The sequence below is a fragment of the Penaeus chinensis genome, chromosome 12, assembly GCF_019202785.1.
Source record: "Penaeus chinensis breed Huanghai No. 1 chromosome 12, ASM1920278v2, whole genome shotgun sequence".
Taxonomy (NCBI): Eukaryota; Metazoa; Arthropoda; class Malacostraca; order Decapoda; family Penaeidae; genus Penaeus; species Penaeus chinensis.
The window spans coordinates 38,649,888-38,652,387 of record NC_061830.1 but is presented as its reverse complement, the minus strand read 5'-3'; the positions used below and the strand labels follow the sequence as shown (position 1 = coordinate 38,652,387).

At 31.9% G+C, this 2,500-nt stretch overlaps 1 protein-coding gene across 4 annotated transcripts in view; it reads right to left on the bottom strand.

Moving 5' to 3' along the window:
* Window positions 1–2,500, bottom strand: part of LOC125031156 (protein ABHD18-like) — a 20,892-nt gene that overhangs the window by 2,889 nt on the left and 15,503 nt on the right. For all 4 annotated transcript variants that reach the window (XM_047621705.1, XM_047621707.1, XM_047621708.1 and 1 more), the window contains one exon: window positions 1–2,259. This exon is cut by the window's left edge and continues 2,889 nt beyond it. In XM_047621705.1, coding sequence (XP_047477661.1) covers window positions 2,208–2,259 — 52 coding nt within the window. In that variant the 3' untranslated portion in view covers window positions 1–2,207. The remainder of the gene's footprint in view (window positions 2,260–2,500) is intronic.

Below are 2,500 nucleotides of genomic sequence, written 5' to 3'. Positions count from 1 at the left end.
GCTTTGGCGCGCCATGGCGGCGTACAGCCGCACACCACATTTCGAGCGGTTTGTTTTACCGTCTATAGACGTGACCCGTCAGGAAGGGTTAATAGAGAAGGTTCTCTGAAGCCAAGACTGGGATATGTCATCATATCTCCAGCTTGAATTCGTGACAAAAATTATTTGTATTTCAGAACTCTTTTCTGCTACTGAAGCAACTAGCAAAAATATATGTAATCCTAAAATATTTCTTCCATAATCAAATCATATTCTACACAAAATTTTCTTCTGTTCTGCAGATCATACACTTTGATATCAAAGCAATAAACAAAGTAACAATGACACAAGAATTTACAGGCTTGTATAAAAGTAGCAAAACTAGAAAAATACCTTGAACGAAAAAACTACTTGGGAGAAATTTGACCCCTATTCATGGGGCTTCTAAAGCAAATATGAATGAAAAGACAAGTAGACAGCATGTGTACCTTTAAAAATTTCAGTGACTTTGCATTACGGTGTCCATTTTAAAATCCACACATACACACAGGCACATACACAAAACAAACAGTAGTTGTTCAATTTTCTGCCTAAACCTAAATTCTGCATCAAACTAAATATTCATCTTTCAAGGTCAAGCATTAGAGTTCTATAGAATCTAATCTAATGGCTGACTGAAAGGAATTATCACAAAAACCTTCTCTATCACATAATAATCATAATTGAAGGCAAACATTTACTTTAATGCCAGTGTAGATCTTTGAAAAGTAAATTACACTGTTCAACAGATCAAGCTATAATAGATATTTCTTTATCTATATCTTACTGTTGCAAATTACTGTTACTCAGTCAGAATGCCACGGATACATCATTGTTACTAGATTTCCTATCCTCGGCTTTATATGGCACAAAACATAACTTTGCTTTCTAAACAGTAAGCTTTCACACAATATAAGTGCAAGAATGAGCTTCATCAGATGACAGTCACATAAGGAATGCTCTTACAAACAGTAGTTATGTGATGGAAATAATGCATATGTAAAAGCTCTTAAAATTGTCTCATCTATCAAATGCATAATTTTTGTTTTGTTTCCTACTGGCATTAACTTAAACACTCACCCAAAATAATGATTTCAGTGTATTACATGCCACCAACTACACCTGATAAAACAATGCTCTGCAGCACCTATAAATTCAGATGAAAAAAAAGATGACAGGAAAAAACGGAAACTGCCATGAATAACTTCAATAAAACAGTTGCAGAGATTATTTTCACTGTCAAGAAAATGTTTATACTTTATATAAATTCCTTTTTTCTTCTGGGAAGATGCCATAAAATCTGGAGATGTTTTTCATTTTCCTTTGCACTGCTGTGGTACTGATTTTATCTTAACATCACCGTAAAGTATTCATTTATCTCAAAACATAATTCCTAAACCTAAACTTCCCTTTAAATTTCACAAGTTATTATGGATGAATCATAAACTATATCTAGGTCTAAAACACAAGTCAAATAAAAAATTCTCAGCTTCAATGTGTTGCTTCTGCCCTGGTCTAGTGTTACACTTCCCTGCAACTATCAACCAAATCCTAGACTAATATAGTCCATTTTGACTCAGATATAATGAAATATATACCTGTAATATCACTACTATTATCACTATATATGCCCAACATACCCTTTCAAAACAAGAGCTGTAATAAGGGGGAGAAAAATATAGAAAATAACATATAAAACTTAACTATGATACCTCATACTCTCCGTGTATTTTGGGTCCTTTATCTTGATAACTAAAATCATAAGTTCATCAAAATAAAACTGCAAAGGGTACTTCTAACAAGTTAAAGGTTGGTATACTCTTGACAATTTAGTATTCTATGCTTTTAGAGTAAATATATAGAAAATGAAAGGGTAAGGTGCAAAGAAAGAGAGAGGAGGAAAGAGAGAGAGAGAGAAAAAAAAATGAAGCAGAGCAGAGGGAAGAAAAAGAGAAAGAGTAAAAGAGAGAGGAGTGAGTATGCATTTCATTATTGTGAGAGCTTCACATCACTGACTTCATAATAAAGTAAATCTAAATAAGGACATAATTCTAAGCAAATCTCTCACATTCCAAAATACTTCAAATACATTGAAAATCCATGAATTTGTGGGCAAAAATTCTCACTCTGTTTTTCTTTTCTGTTTTGATGGAAATGAACATCTTCTTGGTATCTACATATGATGTGCATCAACTGTAGTATTTCTCGATAACTCGATCAAAAGAGTCCTTAATTGCTTTTCTGGAAAAAAAGAAATAGAAATTACCATTGTGAAATGTATTAAGCAATTGTGCCAAAAAATATGATCCCAATATAATTTAAACTCTACTGAAAGCACTCCAAAACAGATTTTAGCAAAAAGTAATAATAAATATAGCAAAATAAGAACACTATTATTGCACAAAAAAAGTGTAGTAGTAAGAATAACAACAGTAGTAATAATAATAATAATAATAATAATAATAATAATAATAATAATAAT